This window comes from Metarhizium album (genome assembly GCF_000804445.1).
Source record: "Metarhizium album ARSEF 1941 chromosome Unknown scaffold_5, whole genome shotgun sequence".
In the NCBI taxonomy this organism is placed as follows: Eukaryota; Fungi; Ascomycota; class Sordariomycetes; order Hypocreales; family Clavicipitaceae; genus Metarhizium; species Metarhizium album.
In genome coordinates this window covers 847042-866176 of record NW_024467579.1, presented here as the reverse complement: position 1 = coordinate 866176, position 19135 = coordinate 847042, and the positions used below count along the sequence as shown (strand labels likewise).

General features: G+C 48.6%; 5 protein-coding genes across 5 annotated transcripts; 2 read left to right on the top strand and 3 right to left on the bottom strand.

Moving 5' to 3' along the window:
* Positions 1 to 304: 304 nt before the first annotated feature.
* On the bottom strand, positions 305 to 3175 carry MAM_02973 (5'-3' exoribonuclease 2; the record flags this gene model as incomplete). The annotated part of the gene is made up of 4 exons (XM_040821772.1): positions 305 to 521; positions 684 to 2538; positions 2611 to 2805; positions 2866 to 3175. The coding sequence occupies 4 exons, from the start codon at positions 3173 to 3175 to the stop codon at positions 305 to 307; spliced, it is 2577 nt and encodes an 858-aa protein (XP_040680341.1).
* A 517-nt stretch (positions 3176 to 3692) lies between these two features.
* On the top strand, positions 3693 to 6851 carry MAM_02972 (Vesicle tethering protein p115-like protein; the record flags this gene model as incomplete). Its single annotated transcript, XM_040821771.1, has 6 exons — positions 3693 to 4676; positions 4743 to 5986; positions 6039 to 6243; positions 6324 to 6494; positions 6596 to 6706; positions 6762 to 6851. The coding sequence occupies 6 exons, from the start codon at positions 3693 to 3695 to the stop codon at positions 6849 to 6851; spliced, it is 2805 nt and encodes a 934-aa protein (XP_040680340.1).
* Positions 6852 to 7147: 296 nt separating this feature from the next.
* MAM_02971 (Methyltransferase type 11) lies at positions 7148 to 8909 on the top strand (the record flags this gene model as incomplete). The annotated part of the gene is made up of 2 exons (XM_040821770.1): positions 7148 to 7766; positions 8035 to 8909. The coding sequence occupies 2 exons, from the start codon at positions 7148 to 7150 to the stop codon at positions 8907 to 8909; spliced, it is 1494 nt and encodes a 497-aa protein (XP_040680339.1).
* Positions 8910 to 8995: 86 nt separating this feature from the next.
* MAM_02970 (Oligopeptide transporter OPT superfamily) lies at positions 8996 to 11584 on the bottom strand (the record flags this gene model as incomplete). Its single annotated transcript, XM_040821769.1, has 7 exons — positions 8996 to 9073; positions 9125 to 9237; positions 9291 to 9505; positions 9570 to 9715; positions 9889 to 10984; positions 11109 to 11230; positions 11300 to 11584. 7 exons carry the CDS (start codon positions 11582 to 11584, stop codon positions 8996 to 8998), a joined length of 2055 nt encoding a protein of 684 aa, XP_040680338.1.
* A 456-nt stretch (positions 11585 to 12040) lies between these two features.
* Positions 12041 to 16603, bottom strand: MAM_02969 (WD repeat protein; the record flags this gene model as incomplete). The annotated part of the gene is made up of 8 exons (XM_040821768.1): positions 12041 to 12273; positions 12395 to 12623; positions 12692 to 12942; positions 13000 to 13246; positions 13302 to 13742; positions 13793 to 16078; positions 16147 to 16338; positions 16397 to 16603. 8 exons carry the CDS (start codon positions 16601 to 16603, stop codon positions 12041 to 12043), a joined length of 4086 nt encoding a protein of 1361 aa, XP_040680337.1.
* Positions 16604 to 19135: the final 2532 nt, after the last annotated feature.

Below are 19135 nucleotides of genomic sequence, written 5' to 3'. Positions count from 1 at the left end.
TAAAAGATAAAATAATCATAAATTTCAGAGTTTCACTTTTTACAAAAAATTTTATAGTACTGCACTTTTTTTTTAAAAAAAAAATCTCACTTGTGTATAAAAAAAACAATACTACTGCACTTCTTTTTTTAAAAAAAAATCAACACTACTGCGCTTTATTTTTTAAAAACAAAGACCACTACGCTTTTTAAAAAAAAGTTTTTAAAAGAACAAGCACTTAAAAAAAAATCTCTTGAACTACTAAACTTTTTTTGTGAATTTACATGAGTTGTGCTATATGTGTAGATTTATTTAAAAAAAATCATTACAATTTTCGAGAATCGCTATAGTAGGGGTAGTAGCTATTGTTACCATATACGGGAGGTGGAGGCGGAACTCCTACCCCAAAACCAGGACCTCCAGGAGGAGGTGGCCGCCATACGGGGGCAAAGTTCCCTCTGCTGGTGACACCATGTCCTCCGCCACGCCCATAGCCAGGATGATCCCCGCGCCTTGATTTGCCGCGAATAACCTCAATGTCACTGGGAGTCAGCAAAGGCGGCGGAAGATTTGCCCCGCGCAACAACATCGATTTATGAATTTGATTCGTCTGTGGCATATCGTAAAAAACACTTGTTGGATGCTCGTTAGCAAGAAGCCAATGTAAGTAAGTAGTTGCCGAGTTTCCACACCGAGTTACTTACCTAACGGATTTATCAAAGTCTAAATCCGGCATAGCACGTCTTTCCAGGGGATACTGTAACGCACTGTGCGGAACATAATCATCCTGTTTTTCGACCTTCCCCGACAAGCCATCGCTGGTTTTTGGGTTTAGTTTGAATCTAGAGCATTCTTGTCGCTTGGAGTAAAACTTGGTTAAAATTTCGTCATACATGCTCCCGTTGCTGTCTGACAATAAAAGCACGTCTCTTCCGGTAGCATTTCTTGTGGCCTCGACCGGGCTCAATAGCGGATACTTGTTTTGCACAGCGGCCAGCAGTCTGGGCATATCAATAAAAGGTAGCAAGGCCACACCTTGCCAGGCCATCTTTTTGCCATTCAGATCCACTTCAAAATCCTCGGGATAAAAGTCGATTATTTCGCTGTCCTGATCTGTCATCAAGGGATGAAAAACTTCAGGCAGGGCGTGACGCGAGGCTGCTGGCAAAACACTCATGAGCTGCTCGAATGGTTTAGATACCCTCCCCTTCTCAAATACGATATTCATACCCGCAAGGTCTTTGAAATCTGCTGCAAACGGTGCGTAGTGGTATGGGTAGTACCAATCCCATGAAGGGCAGCCCTGAAAATAATATAGAAGGACCCAGGCCAACCCCTCAACATAAGCCCGAGCTACTTTGTGTCGAAAAGAGATATCATTTGGACTGCGGTGAAACTTCTGCTGGTAATACCTGTCGGCGTATCCATCCTCCCACAGGCGTACTGTGTCAATTGGTTCTTCCGCCGGCCCCGGATGCTCTGTTTTACTAGGTTGCGCAGCGCCAACAACTCCGGCGTCCGTGTCTGCGGCTTCCATGCCCGGCTGAGACTCCGCTTTACGCTTGCCCAGGACGGAAGAAGAAATCTCGGGTTCAGTCGTAACAGAATCATGCCGATTCGCTGCTCGTATTTGCCCCTTGATGATGCTTGCGGCGCTTTTGTTGGCAACAATCGCAGCTTGAGCAGAGCTCTTATTCACAACCATGTCATGGGTGATAGCTCGAGGCGGTTCCTTCGGATATGAGGAGATAGAATAAAGAGGCAAGCCTTGAGAAGGGTCGTGGTGGCCATCCTTACTGTTTTTAGCAGGGCCTCGGCGGCTCCCGCGATATGAGTTATTGTCGTGTTGCAGCTTTCTTCGCTTTGCGTTTGCTTCGCGGCGGTCTTCCTGCTCTTTCCGACGTTTGAAAATCGCGCCCTCTTGCTTCGCGAGGCCATCCAAAATCCGCTGTGCCCTTTCTAGATCAATATGCCCGTCTTTAGTGACATAGCCGCCCAAGCTCGGCAAGTTATTTCTCCAAATGGTTGTCAAAGTGTCGATGCCATGCTCTCGAATTTCCAATGCTGGCAGATGCGGAAGAAAATCGTTTCCGACAAAGCAGCACATGAAGACCCAATCATCAATCGCGCGCTCTAGATCGAACCGAAATGGTAATCCAGGAACGGCCAATTCGGCTGCCAGATACTCCCGCAGCACCGAAACGTGAAGCCAGATGAAGGGCTTCAGCGTAACATTGCTAGTCCTGTCATCAACATCGCCTGTTTTCTCTTTTAGCTCGCCTCGGCAGGTCCGTGCCTCGTGTCCTTTTTGTCCGCATAACTGGCATGTTCTAGCCTTCCCCTCCTGGAAGAATACATCTTCACGAAGAACTCGGAAGTGAGGTTCATGGGTTGCTAACCCTAACATGATTAAATCGGCATCCAAGCCATAGATAACATGACGGGTATTAGGGTCATATTCCGGTGATGCTCTCTGCGAGCGAATGAACGACATGATTTTGTGCTCGCCTTCTCCCGGGACGGTAGCGTCAGAGATCAAGACCTTCATCTTAGCCCATGCTGGATCAGTGTTCAGTTTATATTGACACCAATACCGCAAGCTCACTGCTAATATATCCATGAAAGGTGTACCCGGTGTGATAGAATTGTTGTCGAACACCTTCTTGGTGGCACTTTCGATGTGATCCGACGGTAGAACCCCGCCATTTTGTTGTTTTACGAGCTTCAAAAGCTCCTTCTTGTTCTCTTCCTTTTCTTTGGCATCTTGTGCGGATCTGAACCGTCGAGAGCGTTGCTGGTTCATTTTGGCGCGAGGTGCGACGCCGTCTAGGAGAGAACCCTTGTCAGTATGGGCGAACTTGTGTAAAAATGGCAAAAGTTACGCACCGACGGCAATCATGAGAAGCTTTCGAGGTCTAACCATGTTGACGACACGATCTGTATACCTGAATACCTCCAGCATCATTGCCTCCTCATCCTCGGGTGCAGGTTTGTCTTCCGGATGCGCACACGGATGAACGATGCCGTTCATATCAAGATACAGGTTATCAAATTCCTCGCCATTCGGATTGCGACTAGTCGTATCAACAGGCACAACAGAACCATCTGGCATTACAACCGGTTGGTCTTCAATCACCGGCGAGATGATCTTGGGATACTTGTTAGAAAGCCATCGAAAAGCAGCTGGAATCCCCATCTTGAAAGCCGCGAGGATTGTAAAAGCAGTCAATGGTGGGACTTTTTGTGTCGATGGGTTGTTGTTGGGCACGCGCAAGAACGAGTATTCTCACGGATGCTTGCTTGCAATCAGTGAGAATTTCGAATTTGGCCGCCAACGAGCTAGCACCAAGTACGTCGGAGCCCGTGCTGAACTAGCTAGGTACTTGAGCAGGTACATAGAAGTACTTAGGTAGTGCTGGGTAGTTTTCCCCGAATGTACAGAGTACTTACCTACCTACAGGGCCGCCCCACAAAACCTCGTAGGGCTCTCCTCAGTCAAGGTAAGCTCCTCATTGTTACGTCTGCGTCAACAGGGGGTTACCACGTACGTGACTTCTGTGAGGGTGTTGGAAAATCATGCATATCTGCTGTCCTTTGCTTTCGCAGCCAACCCACCACCCTCAACTCCGGATTACTCAGCCTCAGGCTTGAGGCACGCTCTTAGCATCGGCGGGTTCGCATTGTTCAATGGCGCAGTGCACGACGACAGCAACATGTTTTCGATTTCAACGACACCAGCCAAACAGTCCGTTAGCGAAACGATCACAGTTCTCAGCGGTCGTCTCAGCTCTGCGACCCTTCTCGAAGACCGACGGGCTGCAATACTAGGCTTACGAAGCTTTGCTAAGGATTTTCCAGCATCAGTGGCATCCGGCGCATTGAGATGTCTCATTGGAAGTTTGTCCAAGGACGGCGATGATGTCGATACTGTAAAGGTCGTTTTGGAAACTCTACTGATGCTATTTAGCCCTAATGAAAAGAGTCCTGAGGCCTCGGACGAGGTGATCCTCTGGCTTGCAGATGAATTTACTCAGCGACAGGAGAACATAACACTACTGTTAGACTTCGTGGAATCCAAGGACTTTTACTCGCGTCTGTACTCATTGCAATTACTCGCCGCCATATTGTCAGCTCGGACCGAAAGAACTGAAGAATGCATTTTTACTGCACCTTTAGGTATAAGCAGACTCGTTGCTACCCTCGACGACCAGCGTGAGGCCGTGAGGAACGAGTGTATTAGTCTGCTAATAGCTCTCACGCCCACCTCCACGGAATTACAAAAACTCGTGGCATTCGAAAGTGCATTCGATCGGATTTTTACCATTGTGGCCGCCGATGGCTCGCTTACACAAGGCGGGAGAACTGTCGAAGACTGCTTGATTCTTCTAGCAAATCTTTTGCGTCGAAATGCTTCCAACCAATCACTCTTTCGGGAATCCGGTTGCATCGCAAAGCTGGCTAGCTTGCTGGAAGGCCTGCTGCAGGCACAATTGTCTGATGCCGACATCGCAGAATGGGCCCAGGCACAGCGTAACCGGAACTTGTATGCATATCTCGCCGTGCTTCGTCTTTTTCTGCTGCCGGGCTCAGCAGGTGTTCTACAGAATCAGCAGGCCTTTTGGAAGCAGGGGCTTGTTCATAACATTCTTCAATTAGCGTTTTCTCGCGAAGAGGGCCAAGTCGCTATAAAGGCAGAGGTGAGAAAATTGAGCTTCACTGTTGTTTTACTGGTCACCCAATCCTTAACCAGCAATCATACGTAGGCATTAACCACTTGTGGTGATATGATTCGAGACGCGAGGCCTCTTCAGGAAACATTCGCTCAGTTGCTGGTCCCGGTCCCTGCTCCATTACTTGTTGGCATGGGGAAAGAGGATGAAAGCTCTACAGTTACAACAAAGACCTATGTAATCGACGGCCTGCTGGACTTGACGCTCAATTCGTTTGATCAGACAGCATTTGATCTTCGGTTTTCGGCTTGCGAATGCCTGAAGGCCTACTTCTCAAATCATTCAGAAGTCAGGCTTCATTTTTTGTCCAGAGCAATCGACGGATACATGGCAGCCGCTGAAGAATCTGCAAACATCTTGACAGTTCTTCTACGACCAGATCCTACAACAAGTATTCGTGACCCTTACCGCCAATGGTTTGCCTCCGTGATCGCCTTCCATTTGATACATGAAAACCCTACGGCAAAAGCAAGGCTGCTTCAAGTCACAGAGGGAGACTCGTCTAAGGATGAGGAGGTCGTCACAAGTATACAAACCATTGCTGCTCATCTCATCACCAGCATCTCACGTAGTAATGATGCTAGAATTTCAGTTGGATACTTGATGCTGCTACTGGGCTGGACCTTTGAGGATCTTGACGCTGTGAACGATTTTTTGGCGGAAGGAAGCAATGTGCAGAGTTTGATACAGGCCATATCCCAGCCAGTTTCTGGACACGGGGTCCTCATTCAAGGCCTTTGCGCGTTCCTTCTCGGCGTTGTCTATGAATTCTCAACAAAAGATTCACCACTTTCAAGGACAAGTTTTCATTCTGTTCTTTCGAAGAGATTGGATAGAGAGCAATTTATGGAGAGACTCACACGGCTCCGAAGCCATCCTCTCATGCGTGATTTCGAAGTCACACCACAGAAGCATCACCCATCCTTAGGCAACAGCCCTCCAGATATCTTCTTTGACTCCGTCTTCGTTGATTTTTTCAAGGACAACTACAGTAGGATTGGACGCTCGATTGACAGGGCACCAGAGCTGGAGATCTCTGTCATGACAAACGGCGTGCAGAAAGGCATATCCCGGGAGTTGGTGGATTCTCTTCGTAGCCAAGTCAGGGACAAGGATCGCGCATTGCAGGAGACCAAGGCCAGAATAACATCACTCGAGGAAGCACTTCACAATCGAGAGGCGCAACATCGCCTGTCTAGTGAAGCCACCGCAATTGAGCTATCTGAACTCAAAGCTTCGTTTGATAATGCAGGGCGTGTACACGAGGAACAGCTACGGTACGTCTCCGGTGGACTATTGTCGACGCATAACTGCTAACGCTGGCCGCAGGAAGTTGGCTCAGGAACATTTAGAAAAAGCGGCCGATCAGGAGCGCCGTACTGCGTCAGTTCAAGCGCAGCTTACAGCAAGAGAGATCCAACATCAAACTGAGCTCGTTCACGCTCAACAGTCTGCAGGCTCGGAAGTTGAGCGCGTCAGGTTACGAGCTGACGCAGAGCTCGCGGATCTCAAAGCGTCCATGAATCGTCTTGAAGTTGACTTAATGAAGGCAAGGCAAATACATTTATATTGATCATACCCAAAAGGATGCACTTATTGACGTGTGTTCCGCAGGCCAATAAATCTAAGGCATCGGAGCTGCAGAAGCTCCAAGAGGAAAATTCCAGGCTGCTGACGCTTGAGGTTGAGCAGAAAACCCAAGCAGAGACTCGGAATTCATATTTAGAAGGGCAGCTTCGTATAGCCAGGACAAGGATAGAGGAGCTACAGCGCAAAGTTGAACGTGTAAGTTACTCCTCCATGTCTTCATTCTACAGCTCGCGATGACAGAAGATACGGCAAGATGATGACGGGAAGGCTGACTTGTGACTAATTTCACGAGTCAGGTTGAGAAAACGCTGTTGGAAGAATCTGACTCCAAAAGAACAACTCAGGCCGAGCTAGATGACCTGCTCATGGTATTTGGGGACCTCGAGGAGAAAGTCGCCCGTTATAAGGTAACGCTTTCGGTAAAGTGAGAGATAACTCTAGCTAACGGCTTATGAATCACAGGCGCGGCTTCGCAAACTTGGTGAGAATGTGTCCGACGGTGAGGATGATGAAGAGGACGGTCTAAAAGATGCTGATGGCGAGGTGGATTGAAGGGGAAAGGCTGTACATACCGCTACAGCGATATTGATCAGAAACCCCTCTTATTGCATAACAGTCAGTCGCACAGCCTGTCGGTACAAAAGTACCTCTCTCTACGGAAGTACTCGTAAATTAATGGGGGCCGGGCAAAAAAAATCTTGACTTGTAGCGAGGACAATGGCCAGGCCAACTAGGAACCCATCACAAAAAAGCGGCATCGTGTGTTCCTCCGTACGATCAGAAAACCCTTCAAAATCCAGCAGCGATTCTATGCAGACTTCAAACCTGAATCGCTTTCCAATTGCACGATGGACAACCTGCGTGATGCATCACCATCCTCGGGTTCAGATACTTCAGAGCAAAGCAACTGGGTGGACGTCGAACCTGATGTGGAAAATGTCCAGGTTGTGTCTCTCTTTGATGTACAGACTTTTGCCACACTCGCAGAAATGCTACAGCATTGCAGGGAGCAATATGATTTCGACCTAGTTCAGAACATTCAACGCCTACATTTAGACTTCCTTGGGGCATTGAAGCTGGTGAATTACATCCGCTCTCAGGTCAAGAGCGAAAATTCTTTGCCTTCAGAGATTTCCCTCAATGACATTGATGATGAACGTTTTCTCAAGCCAGTGCTCGACAACGACGCTGTTATTTTCTCTCTCGATGAAGTGCTTCTGCAACAGTCAAGCGATACCCAGGCAGAAACCTCGGACCCTATGGACGAGCAAACCAAGGACTTGCATAGACGAAACAGAGATCTCGCGTCAGAACTCAATTCTGTTCGTGAAAGCTTTGCAAATTACCGCCTAGCTGTGGAACAAACGCTAGATCGTCGATGGGGAGTCGGTGAGATGCCGGACCCGTCGGCAAGCTTGAAAGGAAACGATTCCTCAACCTACTACTTCGAGTCGTATGCAACGCATGGTATGAATGAAACCTCAAGAATCTAGTATGCTTACTCACAACGCTAATACTTTGGCGTATAACACACAGAGATACATGAGACAATGCTCAAGGATGCGGTGCGCACTGATGCCTACAGAGACTTCATATATGAAAACAAACACATATTCAAAGACAAAGTGGTGCTAGATATTGGATGTGGCACAGGCATGTTTTCCCCATCGCTGAAAATTTTGAGAGGGAACGCTTCTCTTGATCTCTTGAAAAGCATTTCTGACATGCCAGGTAGGAATTCTCAGCATGTTCTGCGCAAAGGCGGGCGCATCTAAGGTGATAGCTGTCGACAGATCGGACATTATTGACAAAGCACGAGAAAACGTGTTCAACAACAAGCTGTCAGATGTAGTAACATGCTTGAGAGGCAGTATCGAAGACGTTGAGTTGCCCGTCAAAGACGTCGATATCATTGTTAGCGAATGGATGGGCTACTGCCTACTCTATGAGGCAATGTTACCAAGTGTGCTGTTTGCAAGAGACAAATATCTCAAGCCTGGTGGCCTTCTAGTTCCCAGCTCCGCCACGCTATGGATTTCCCCTGTTAAGGACGAGGCATACGTATCAGATCATGTTTCTTACTGGCGTGATGTCTACGGGTTTGACATGAAGGCAATGCAAGAGGGCATCTACGACGAAGTTCGTGTACAGGCTATGCCTGCATCGTCAACTTGTGGTAGAGCATGCCCATTTAAAGTTCTAGATCTGTATTCAACCCATGCCGAAGATCTTGCTTTCACAGCCAACTGGGAAACAGAACTCAACGATGGCAAGGATGACGCAGATGGCTTTCTCATTTGGTTTGACATTTTTTTTTGCCCATGCAGGTCAGAACCAATTCCTGAACCAGATATTACGCCTGACAGATGGGCTCGCGCATCGCCAGGTCACGTTGCTTTCACCACCGGCCCGAACGGGCCAGAGACGCATTGGAAGCAAGGTCTCCTGCTCATCGGTCCAGGAAAACCCTCGCAATCACTTTCTACCTCTCGCCGCTTGTCAGGGATAATTTCCTTTGCTGCTGCTTCTGACAATGTACGAGCGCTTACGTTGCGTCTCCAATGGTCCACGGAACATGAAAAGAGCGATCAAAGCTGGGAACTGAAGTAGGTGCTTGCATGGTATGTCGAGAGGCTCTTCACACTGTTTTTCATCTATTTGTAGAGAACTGTGGCTCACTCGTCTATGGAAAATACTTATGATAAATGCGGCACTTTGAGGCCCTGAAGAATCAAGTTGGCAATACTCAAGAAACCTTCTCCGAGAATGAAGCCCTTCAAAAGTTAGCACGTTCACGTAGATAAGTAGGGCTTAGCGTGGCGTACCGACGCGAGAATTATAAGCTGTGTATTCGGCCGTCGCAGAATTCTCGTCCAGTACCAACAGACGACTCCGCCCGCCGCTCGGGCAAGGGTGAATGATGGTACATTGTATATTCCTTAAGAGGGTGAGTAGAGTCGAGGCACTGGGTCAGAAATGATGCAAACATACCGACTGCCACAGCAATTCCTCCCGGAACATATGGCCGCCACCATTTGTCGACACCAGCGGTACGAATCAATGTTGTTATAGCAAAGATGATTCCTGCCCCCAGAGCCCACTCTTTGGCCATATACGGTAGTCCTTGCCCTGTAACTAACCTCGCTGTGAATATCCAGACATAAGCGGTAGGGACTTGAAAAAGGTCTCCCGGGATGGTATAAACCCTGAATCATGCAGTCTGTCAGTTAATGACCATAAAGTGATAGACCGAGTGAAACTGTTGCTCACGATGCGTAAATTTGATAAATGAAAGCACTCAGAGTGGCGCCAGCAGTAGCACCAATCACTTGCCCCCAGAATTGGGCGTTTGGGGCAGCGCCTAGTAAATGCCCAGTTTTGAGGTCTTGCATGAGGTCCCCGGCTTGCAATGCGCCCTGGCATGGTTAGATGAAGTAGAACGTTTCGCAGAGAGTTCTGTTACCCACTGCTTCTGACTAGTATATAGTTAGGTTAGCAACACTTCCGGTAACACGGTTCAACACACAAAGAGCCACAGACAATCGTGCGCTATCGGGGGGCGGCGAGGGAACGGGAGAGATTGGCTCACCACTGCGCCGGCAACAAGATTGATCAGCACGCTCGACTTGTTAGAGTGAGGGATGATTAGGGCGAAGAAAAGCTGAGCCAGCTTGCTGATGCCCGAAACCGGGTTGAGGTCGGTTTCTCCGAGTGACCGTACACCCATTACGCTCAAGACTAGAGCAATTAAGACGGCAATGACGGTTGCGTACAGGGGAACAAGATCACCGAACACGAAATGGGTCGTCCCTATACACAATATAATGGAAGCGATAAGTCCGATGATTACCAATCTCCCCCCGACGCGTTGATCAGCCGGGGCATCGTCATCGCCCTCAACATCATCAATGTTATCGCTGCCATCGTCGCTCAACGTCCTTGTATTATCAATGATGCCTTGCGTATGAGATTGGAAGTGTTCGTACTGGTCCTGCAGCAAGGAGTACTGGGGAGATGAATCCTCAAACATTTGTCTTCTTGCGTTTTGTAGTCTTTTCCGAAAGTTTTCAGTGAATCTCGATATTGAGGGGAGGAGAAAAGATCGTGATGCAAGATAGCCGAGACTAACGACAGCATCCACTAGCATGATTGCCAGCGATACCCAGATAATCCATCCTTTGCTGCCATGCTCCCAGTCATCCACTGGCCCTGGAGCCCAGCTCTTCAACTTTGCTAGCGGGCTAAGGAAACCCCAACCAACAACAGCTCCCAATGTCATATGCAGTGTTGTCTCGGTGCCCATGATCACGCCTTGGCCAACATAAGCGAGGCTAGGGTTTAACGTCCAGAGCCAAGTATTGGCGGCAACCGTACCAAATATTGGAAGATTTCGAAGGACGGGCAAGAAATACGTTAAAACGGTAAAGAAGCCGGAAATAGAGAAACAAATTAGGAGCAGCCCCATGTTTGATGCCCATTCCGATGGTGGATCTGCTTGAGTTTCCAAGATGTCATGTTCGTCGCCATCTCCGGTATTAGTATCTGACACAGCGTCATCTTGAATGGCTGTACGCGGAACCAGACTGGCAAAACCACCCTGTGCGGCGCTATATAAGTCCTCTGGCATGGAAGATTGCGGCCCTTTGCCGTGAAGCACAGATATGAGAACAGCAGTGCTGAAGCCACTGGGAAATTTTAATCGCTCCCGGATTATTACCTGCTGCCTCCTATGAGATTAAAACGAACCGATCTCAGCCGTTAGCCAGGTTTCGTTTGGTAAAATCTTGCTAGGGGGGGGGTTTGTCTCACAAAGGTACAGCAAATACCACTCCGAAATAGCACAGCCCAAGTGACCAGATAATGAGTTGCGTAGTACTGAGGTAGATGGGTCCCTCTTCCGTAGGATACAGCAGGTAATTCATAGCAGGAATCTGTCGTTGATAGAGTCAATCGCCATACACCAGGCGAGCGGTTGTCAGGAAACGGGGTTTAAGACGAACCACTCCAACGAAGCCGCATCCAAGCGGCATAATAGCCATACCACAGGCGACACTTTGCAATAAGACATTCTCGACTGGAGAGAAGGGGAAGCTTAAATGGGGTCGCAACATTTTGAAAATTCCAAACCCCATCAGACTAGCCGGCATGGACATTATTGACACCCAGCCCGTCTGAAGTCCGAAGTAGACATTGGCAGCACAGATGACCGTCCCAACAGCCAGGCCCACGACCACGCTTCGCAGCGTGAAGCTGTTGCCTTCAATCATCGGTTTCGGTGGGTTCATTGTGGACAAGTCCACACGAGAGTGCAGTCGGGATGGAAAAGCCTTGAAGATGTTGAGTACACCCATGGAAGGTGAAGTCGAACTCTGCAAACCCCATTTATATCTTTGGTACCTGGGTGGTGAGCAAGATCAAAATCTGACTAAGCATGACTGACTTCCGACCCTCAAGACTGGGGGAATATGGTGGGAAAGCGAAAGGCCCAGGCGGAGTGATTTACGCGCAAACAAGAGCAACGATGGTTCAGTAATCAAGAAGATGCAAATGATATCGATTTACGATTCGTCAAACGTAAGTTTAGTCGACATATGAAGGTAGGGGCACGGCCTATCTTGATACAAGACTCGGCGATGTACCATTGGTTTGTTCACCCACCGCGGGCTTTTCAAAACATCAGATCCCGAGACTAACATGCATCGTCGACGTAGCGTGAGCGCCGCAAAATCTCTAATATACATCTAAAGTCCAAAGCTGTCGAGCAGTGAAGAGGCTTCGGGCTCCACAAATGTTGACGGAGATGACTTGGAAGGACCATCAATCGTGAGGTCGCGGGTCCGTTCCAAGCCGAGGCTGCGTCTTGCTGCTGAGAGATCATCCACTACCAGCGAACTTCTCCGTCTCAACAGCTTTAAGGGGTTTACTTCACCACCAAAGCCACTGGTAGCAGGTTGCTGAAATTCCCAGTTGCGAACTGACACATCCATCCTGTTAGCCAGAATCACTTTTTTACACCAAGAGCCTTGGAATGCAGACAAAGGAAAGAAATCTTGGACCGCAACAAACGTTTCATCTTTGAGTGACCATGCACTTACCAAGGTCTAGCCCGAGAAGATCACACCCCATGCGGTCATAAGTCTTAGCGCTGTGAAGAACAAACTCCCACTCAACTTTTGGTGTTACTTTGGAGGCTCCTCGAAGCGTCTGCAAAGTCTGTTGACGTAATTGGGAATAAAGAACCACCAGGGCAGGGTCGTCGGTCAAGAAGAAGCGAGACTTGATGTCCGGGGAGCAAGGAGTCTCTAAGAGCGCAAAGACAGGCATCTTGTTCAAATCAGTAAATTTGAAGAGTATCGCATTGAAATGTCAGTTTCGGGGGAGTTGCAACTTACAATCAGTGCCCTAACGGCCATGTCTTTGCGACCAAGCATCCAAAAACCCCAAGAGGCAAGCCAGCGGTTGCCCTCCTGTGCAGCTAAAGGAAGTACTTCATCTTGGATGAGTTTTCGAAGTACTAAGCCATTGTCCCCTTCATAAACACGACAAATGGCGATTGCTAGTTGCAGGTCCTTGATTTGCCGGAGACAGACCTCGACAGCGTCTTCGAGACGGCCACCCAACAGGAAGAAGGCTGCGGCGTAATCTTGTTTCGCGGTCAGTATGTAGCCTTATTCCTTGCGTCTACTTGATTACGACTCACGAAACCGTCGCTTGCTGAGCAATGCGTATGCATTCTTCAGTGCTGTCCTCCGCCATTTTGGGTCATCAAAATTATTTGCCAGTAACTTCTGGGTGGCTACTTGTTCTTCATTCCAGCTTGCCATCCGCCAAAGTCCTTGCAATATTGTTTTCTTACGTAAAGCGAGGTAGAACAAGCTGCAATCCACCGGGTCTTTCAACTCGTTTTTGGTGTACTCATTTCTTGCTACCACTTCAAACTGGTCACGCTATGTCACGTTAGCATAGAGAGTTTACCAGATATAAAGGTCGTAAGGAGCATACTAATAATGTCAAATCAGAAAGCCACATGAAAACTCCACATTCCCGAGCTGGTTCCCACAGCATCGCCCTGTGGTTTTGACGGGACACGAAATCTAGAAGTATGTCCTGGCTACTAGAGTGGAATGCCCAGTTTATTTCTCTCCATGAGAGGTGCATGTCATTCATCCGACCTTTGCGAAGCGCATGCTGTCGGAAGAACAGCATAAACCGAGCTCCATTTTCATCTATTGATCTTCTATGACTTTCCACCACTGCAGCACACTCGATAATATCTGCCAATTGAATCTGTTCGTGTCCCGTAAGCTGAGGAATACGTATCTTTGTCAACGCCTCGTTTATATACGTTGCCGTCTGCGCGGAAAATACATCGTCCTCTTCGCACTCGTTGTCGTCTAAGAATGAGGTCCCCTTAGCTTTGCCCGACGAGCTGATTTGAGACGTCTACATGTTCGTATTAGCACAAGAACATCGTCCTTGAAATTTTTACTTACATTCTCGGTGTAGAACTCTGATAGCGGAAGACCCAAGTAATCATCAATGGTATCGCCTGGAATCAGGTATCTCAAAGTTTTGTATAGGGCAAGTAAGATGCGACGTACGATAGGACCTTTCCCGGACAGAATGCATTGGCTAAGGAATTGGGGATGAAATATGGGGATGGGTCCATTAAATCTCTGTACGACTTCAAACAGATCCCTACGATGATCTTTGTTAAGATGGCTGATGGGTGTGATAGAAGAATCCTCTGTATCCATACGTCGATCATAAACGAAAAGCTGATTTCCCGCAGCAATTACCAGGTGGCCATCGGCAAGCCAGGTGGAATCTCCAATCGGGTGAGCTGTAAGGTCTCGAATGTCGATCTCGTGAATTGGTGCCCACGCTGGCCCTTTATTCAAGTAGTCGAACCTCATTTGAGACAGTAGTACGACACGATGTTGAAACCCAACAGCGAGAATGGCCTGTGCATCGGGGGTTGATGTCCAATCAAGGTCCTGGATACTATGATGTGCCTTATAGTCCATATCATATTCAAGACGCGAACCGCCAATATCCCAAATTGTGAGCTGTGATCTCGTGAGATTCACTAGAGCTGCTTTTTTAAGCATGCTACCACTTGCAAGTGCCGGATCCAGAAGGCCAGTCTCCGTACAGGATGTTGATAACCAGTCCACCGCTCGGCTTTCTAGGTTAACACGCGCCGTCCAGAAATTAACCCGTCCGGCACGGGTGTATGATATCGCTAAATCACGAGCAAATATGTCAAGAAAACCAGACGTAGCCGGGGCCGCTCCGGCCGGGTCCACAGGGAGCACATACTTCAATCCGTCTGGCGTGGCAAGTTCGAACCGGCAAAACTCAGACAGCCCTATCGTATCTTTATTTGTGGTATCGTTGCTAAGATACTGGGGGAGACGAATTTCCCACACGATTCCACGCCCGCTTGATGTTATTGTGGCAATGTAAGCCAGCGTATAATCCGTGTTTCGCGGTGGAGGAAGCACTATTAGGCAGAGTGGTGTTTCTTGTATGTCAAAGGAACGTTCGGCAAGTCGTGATGCAATGCTATTACGGCAATCCCAGACAACAATAGCTCCGTGGTATAGAAGAACGACAAAGCGCCCCTTCCGAAGGACGCATATGCGATGTATGTGTCCGCTTTCCGGTATGACAGACCTACGGATAAGTGTTTGGTCTCCGTGTACGCCACCTAGAGTAGAATGACACCATAGAATACATTCTCCACTGGCAGTTCGAGAAACCACTGCATGACCACTGAAGTTACGCACGATCTTCTTGATGGGTGCAGTATGTCCAGTCCAGACAGTTTGGAGGTCGAGACGTCGGTCGTTGTTTTTGGGATCCAATAGGTCCACCAAATTACCAGCAAAAACTCCGATCTTGCCATCAAAAGAGTGCAGCATAATGTGGAGCCTTCCACTTGACCTGTCACAGTAGTTCTGGACCTCAGTGTGTCCCGCCACTTCTTGGCCGCTCAAGAAGTCGTCCACTATTTCAAAATGCGACAACTTAAGCTGGGCAACACTGAAGACACTGAACTCTTCAGTCTTGCTGTTCCCTACATTCTCCAAGGCCCACGCGGAAATATTGCCAAATTTGTCGATTTTGACACATATTTCAGGGCTTTTATTTGCAACAGCAGCTAGATGGCCTATAGTTGCGTCATCTGTGCTTGGACCATCAGCCGCTCGAGCCTTCACAGCTTTTTCCATGGCAGCAGTAAATTCACATCCATCCACGATAAATATGAGTGGAGGGTGTGGTCGTACTGGCACGTCTATAGCTGGCTCGTTCAAATCAACTCGGCCCAATAGTTGCCAGTGTCGACCTTCAGTTGCCTCCGTTGGGGTCCAGACACGGACTGAATTGTCAAGACATGTTGTGTAGAGGACATTATCCACTGACTGGTCTGAGTGACGTGGTCTGCGCCATCTCATCGATACGACAATATCAGGATGACGAAGGTAGGTCACGTCGAACCGAACCTCGTCTGCACCGTAGACAAGTCTCCTCCAGACTTTGGTTAGGCAATCATGCTGACCAATGGAAGCGATGTATGCCGAGTCGTGGGAGATGATGGCATACTTGACCGGGTTGGGCAGAACCCTTTGCCATGTATTCGCGGGAAATGAGGCAGTGGCGAACAGGGATAGTGCGTTTGAGGCTACGAGAAGCTCTTCAGAGCCGCCCCAAGACAGAGCACAAGTTGCTTTTGGGGTAGGACATGGTATATCAAAACACGATTGTTGTGCCCACTGGGGGAATGTCAGTACCACGGTCTGTGGATTGAGTGCGAATGAGCTTGTTGAAGAAACTACACAACCTTTCTGTTGTCATCTTGTAAAACAAGAGGCCGGTATATGCGGACTTGTTTCGCTGTGCAGGTTGCAATCTTGCCAGATGATTCGTCGATAGCAATCGCGTCGAGGTCCTGCTCGTTGTCGTCGTCGTACACCGTTTGCAAGATTCGATATGCTCCATCGAGGATTGTGAAGGCACTGCCGCTTATATAGGCCTGTTGGAGCGGGTGATATGAGGGCTGGGCTCCGGCTAGATCCGCAGGGACAACTCACATTTTGATGACGCCCATCCCAAAAGCCAGTCGTTATACCTTGGAGTCTTGTTGGGGGTTGGCCGGGAAGTACGGCAATCATGATATCGGATTTGGATGATCTTCTTTCATGTCTGGATGTCAATGGAGCGACTGGCTCAAAGTTGTCTGTAGGATACCTTGCCATCCGATTTTCAGCTGCGTAAACGACCAGAGCGGAGCTGCACATGTGGAGCTTGCACCTGTGACGCAATGACTCTATTATGTAACGAATGGCACGTGACGTCAGACGACTCTGCTGAACTTAACGACACCAAGGCAGACCACCCACCAACGCGGGCCACGCTATCATTTAAACTGCAGCTAGCTTTAACAACATAATCATATGATCACTGCTTAGCAAGTTAGTAAGGCACAGAGAAAAATTGCTATATTAATAACATGGTTCGCCTTGGTGCGTGGTCCGCCTAAGTGTCGAGCACCATATATGAGATGGCGAGTTCTAGCGAGCCTTTTGATAGTGGAGCGCTGCACGAGTACAGGGTGGGTGTACACTGTGCATTATCGTTTCGGAAGCTTGCATTCTATATTAGCCTGTGCCTACTTCAGGAGATGAGTAATGGTCGTCGATATAGCCACTGGGGCATCGGATCGTAACTGATAAGATGGAAAGGCTTGCCAATGCACACTTACAACCGTGAAGTAGACCTCCGACGGCAGAAAATATGGCTACGCGATGTGTTGGTAGTAGTACATTGGTTGCCCATTGACATCGCCCAACTCCTCCCATAATTACGCACGACAGGTCTGATATCCGTCAGACGACAACAGGTGCACTATGATCGCCCTAGAGATCCACGTTCACTGATTACTTCAGGGGTATATAAGCCTGACCGGCAGAAACCCGCCTCGGTTGGGCGATGCAGCGAGGGCAAAATACATAAGTTCTAAAAGACCGAGAGCCTATTTATTATAGGCAATATGAAGTCTCACATGGACCAGAACACTACACCGGCCCTACTGCCGGCTAAAGGCAGCTCACGACTTGGATTTGGCGAAATTACCCCGGGACATGGGAGTAGTCGAAGAGCTCCTCTCCGCCGTATTACTCTCGCCGATTGCCCGTCTATGCCACTTTGAAATAATTGTTTTCGATCCCCTGCCCGCCGAAAAGCTGTTACCAATGTGATCGTCATTATCAAAAATTCGACGCGCCCTGACTAGTCCGGTGGATGATGCATGTCCCCGATGCCATCCAGAAGTTGAGGCATAACGCATCGCCCAGGGAGTCTCCCTTGCTAAAGGAGCCTGCGGCGTTGTCGAGCCTATAGTTCCAGGTACAGCCACATGACTAAGACGCAAGTCGTCATGAGCCCCAAGGTCAGCTACTTTGCTGTCTCTCCTGTTCACTGACTTCCCATTCACCTCTCCCACAGGATACATCAGTGGTGCAGGGATCGTGCGAGCCGTTCCCAAAGAAAGCCCAGTTGAACGAGAAGGGGTCTTCAATGGACTCATAAGGTCTTGACCATCTTCAAATCGGCGGAAAGCAGGACGCGACCTCGAAAGCGATTTCATGACCCTACGGGAGACATGTAATCGGCCGTTCCAGGCTGGAGATTGTAGGTCTGGCAAACCTGCATCCGTTGGACTCGTATGTTGCCTCCATGTCAGAAGAGCTCTGTTACAACTTCCGCGGCTGTGTCTTTGTCTGACAGTCACTGCAGAATGAGCCTGCCCAATCCGCTGAAGTGTGGAAATTGCCCAGGTCTTGAGCGAGTGGCGTTGCCTCTCACTCGACCATAGTTCCAACGCTTCCGTCCGTCGCCGTTCATCATTGAACGCCTCGTGCCTCCATTTGCCTAGTGTGTGTTCCCTGAGATGACCCATAGAGACTGAGAGTAATGTCTCAGCTTGCAATGTATTCTGTCCCCAAGACGTAACTGCCGCTAGCTTGTAGTCCGTATCGTGCTTTATCTGGTAGTCGTATCCTGCTCGTATCAAGTCCAATATTTGGTTGACATGCAACTGCCAGCGGCCCAGTGCCAAATAGAAGCCGCGCTGCCTCCTCTTGGATGAAACCTGAGTGTATCTCATCATGAGATATCGCCTGACCACAAGCCTTGCTTGATGTTTATGATATCGGGCTGTATTATCAAGAACATGTACCAGACGAGTGGCCCGAATATACCATGTTGCGCGCTTTCCCAAGTGACTCAACTCTTGCTGTTCCCGGATATGAGAACGCATGCGATTCATAAACATGTTAGTTGTTCCTTTGATAGAGTATTTCTTTGATCCAGCTTCTTGCATAGAGTCAAGCTTTGCAGCCGTAAACCATCTATCCATGACCCTAAGAACAGAGGAATACTCGCACCTCCAGCGAAATGCCTGCGCCCGGGCTCGAAGATTCCATACTTCAAACAGAAGTAGCGCATTCTCAGTTACCAGAAGCCCCCGGGAAGCACGAGACCGAAATTTTGCTTCATTTTGATCTCTCCACTCCTGAAGCCAAATCGCGGCATGTGAAGCAGCGCTACTTCGCCTAGCTGCGGCAACTCGGGCGCTAAATAATTTTGCCAATCTCATCCATCTAGCACAAAATCGGCGGCTTTTGCAATGAAAACTTTGCACAACCTCGCTGGCAAACATATTGTGAGTGGTAGCTTGTTTGAGCCAGCGCTCGACCATGCGAATTTGTATACGCCTATTGCATATTTCGCTGGACTGTCTAGCCAAAACATGAGCACACCAGCAGCGC